We start from the raw sequence: 3,176 nt of genomic DNA, 5'->3' as shown, positions 1-3,176 counted from the left end.
TGTCACCTAGTTTGTTCCCCAAACCCTATTTAAATATTATCTATAATTCATAAGATATGTGCATGATAGTCCAGTTGAGATTTCTTGTGTCTTCAATCAAATTTATTTAAACACCATCCAATTTGGTAATTTATAGAATATTTGATGATGAAATGCGAGCTTGAACTTGGAACCTCTTTCTTGCAAAAAGCACTAATACTTTGTCTATTAGCTCATAGCCATGAAGAAGTGGTAAATTATATATATATATATATAGATGGATCAGTAAAGAGCTATAGTTGAGAATATTTAATAGTAATATAAATATAATAAAATGCTAGAAAATATTAAATTAAACTATTAACAGTAATGGGATTAAAGCCTCTTGACTTGGTAAAAAATGAAAATTGACAAAGGAAGTGGTTAATCAGTAGAGGAGGGAGAACTTGGAAGGAGGGAAGGATCAACTTCGTTGAGAATGACACAAACATGCTTGTCCCAATCATTTTGCTTTGGTTTGGGAAAGAATTCAATCACATCCTCGGGTTCATCAGCTCGACATGCCCAATTCTCCTTTAAATCTTCTTCCCAATCCAGCAAATGCTCGTTTGAGGTGAGTTCTGAGTAGCCATGCAAGCTGAGAAATTTTCTAATCCAAACATCATTCTCTATCTCTATCTGCTTGAATAGAGCCCAAAGAAAGTTGGCATTCCTTTCTACCATAAAAATTCTAGCTTTGAAACTTCACTCATTCTTGAAATACAAAATGGGGAACCTTGGTAGTTGTTTTCCATTCTTATGCTCATGCTAAAATCAATCAGAAAAGGAATGGTCAATTTTTCATCTATGTTCTTGAGGACTTGATATAGACCCCCAACAAGTCAACCTTAAACACTTTTCTACATAAAATCTCTCTTTTTTTCTTCAATAACACAAAATGGAGAAGGGTGGCGAGAAAGATTGCATGAATTTCAGTGTAGACCCTATACTTATGGTTTGCTCTAAAAAAGAGATCCCCTGAAATCATCTTAACAGCTCTGGAAATAACAAAGTGATTCTTCGTCAAAACCTCCTACATCCTCTTTTCTTTTATCTCTCTTAAAAACACCATTTACCTTTTTGAAGAGTGAAGGAAAATTGGAGTATCCATCTACTTAGCTCTCAATCTTTACTTGCAAACAATAAGAAACTAGCTGGAAGAACAATCAAACCCTAGGGAGAAACAAAAAGATGGAATGGATGAAGGACGAAGGATGAAATGAATATGCTAATTGCTTGGGGAAGACGACAAACACACTAAACAAAGTAAGGGACGAAAAGAACATTTTGTCTAATAAATGTGATGCTAAGTTAGAAGATATCTTCCATCTTTTTTGGCTAAACTAACGATAGTATCGACTCAAAGAAGTGAGGAAAAATATAGAAAGGAAGGCTACTAAAAGAGCCTCTGCTAAAAAGAAAAGCTAAACAATAGGCAAAATTTATGTTGGATAATTAAAGTCTTCATAATGAGATTGCAACCACTAATTTTGGAAAATAGTTTGTTGAGGATTAAATGCTTTCAAATACCTAAGGCAGAAATACATGATGAATTTAATAGCTAAATCCTTTCCTTGACATGCAATCAACGACCAAAGAAGGCGGGAAATTATTTTTGAGTTGTCCTCCCTTGGCATCATGATTAGAGTTGTTGTCTTATCCCCCATGAAAATGCATCTTTTATTTCTTCTTGATTAAAAGCTAAGAAGTAGTTTTAATATGACTGTTGGTTTGAAGATCCAAATCAATAAAGAATTTGAATTTCAAAAAGAATTTCCAACTCATTCAGGGAGCCGTTGACCTCTATAAACTTTATGATTTGATCAATTTCTCATGATAAATGTCGACACCTCTGTTTGCTAAAAGACATGCCATTACACTGGCTTCTCTATAAACATGGTTAATTGCAAAAGCTTCAAAATCTTTAAGTAGATCTATTGCTTTGCTTAGAAATGAGTTGATTCTCCAATTTGAAGTCTTGCTGGATCTAAGAGCATTGATAATAAATGTTGAATCTCCTTTAATTTGAATCTTTCTAAGACCAAGTTCTCTGCAAATTTTAAGGGCTTGTATGGCTGCTTGAATATCTGCCACATTATTGGTATCCTTTGTTAGTGATTTAGCTAGCTTAGCAGTAGTTTGATCATCTGAAGAATGAATGATACAACCTGCCCTTATTATCCTTGGGTTTCCTCTAGTGACCCCATCAAAATTCAGTTTATACTACCCAACTTCCATTTCAGTTTATACTACCCAAATTCAGTTTATAGCTGTTATTTCTTGCCTATCTGCTTGTAATCCTTTAAAATATTTCCATTTCCAGCCTAATGATTGATTCTCCTCATCTTTTACAATGCAATCTTTTAGAAAAAAACCCCATCTATTTTTCAGTATTAACCTTTAGGTTAATTGGACCCAGTTTTGAAGCTAGAGCCAGATATCCACCCCGTGAATCTGACTAAAACATTGCTTTGCTCACATCTTTAACATTCCATGAAATATTCTCTAAGATTAATTTTTTGTAAGTCGAAATGAAATTCCATACTCTCGTGCCTTTTGGAAGGTTGAAAATTCGAAAAATTTCTTCCAAACTCATGTCATCCAAGTGTTTTCTTTTGAGAATTCTTACCCATTTCCAATTTGGATCATTATAAATTTTCCACATTAGCCTTGCTCCTAGAGCTTTATTATTCCACAATTGATTTCTTAATCAAACTCCTCTAGAGAATTTGGGCCTATAGACTTTTCCCCATGCTATCAAGGTCATTTTCCTTTCTTTAGCCATTCCTTGCCAAAAGAAGGATCTCATTTTCTTAACTAGTTTGTCATTTGCCCCAATTGAAAGGGATAAACAAGACATGAGATTAATGAGAATAGCTGAAAGGATAGTCTTTAACATGATGGTTCTTCCTACCCAAGAGATTCATTTAGATTTACAGGATTCCAATTTCTTATCCATCCCAACTCCCACTGAATTCCACACTTTTGAGGATCTAATACCTTTGTCTATGGGCAAGCCCTATTAAATGCAAGGAAGTTTTCCTTCTTTAATATTGTGATGAGAAAGAATCTAGGATTAAATATTCTTTTTAAAAGTAAAGAAGAAGATCTCGGATTTCTCTTTGTGAACCAACTGACCTGATGCTAAAGCATACATC

At 34.0% G+C, this 3,176-nt stretch overlaps 1 protein-coding gene across 1 annotated transcript in view; it reads left to right on the top strand.

Moving 5' to 3' along the window:
* The first annotated feature begins 348 nt into the window (after positions 1 to 348).
* The window catches only part of LOC131874948 (probable disease resistance protein At4g33300), a 22,548-nt gene continuing 19,720 nt past the window's right edge, over positions 349 to 3,176 (top strand). The window contains exon 1 of the mRNA XM_059218914.1: positions 349 to 372. Coding sequence (XP_059074897.1) covers positions 349 to 372 — 24 coding nt within the window. The remainder of the gene's footprint in view (positions 373 to 3,176) is intronic.

The sequence above is a fragment of the Cryptomeria japonica genome, chromosome 4, assembly GCF_030272615.1.
Source record: "Cryptomeria japonica chromosome 4, Sugi_1.0, whole genome shotgun sequence".
NCBI lineage: Eukaryota > Viridiplantae > Streptophyta > Pinopsida > Cupressales > Cupressaceae > Cryptomeria > Cryptomeria japonica.
Note: the sequence above shows the minus strand (reverse complement) of the source record. Positions and strands in the feature narration are given on the sequence as shown.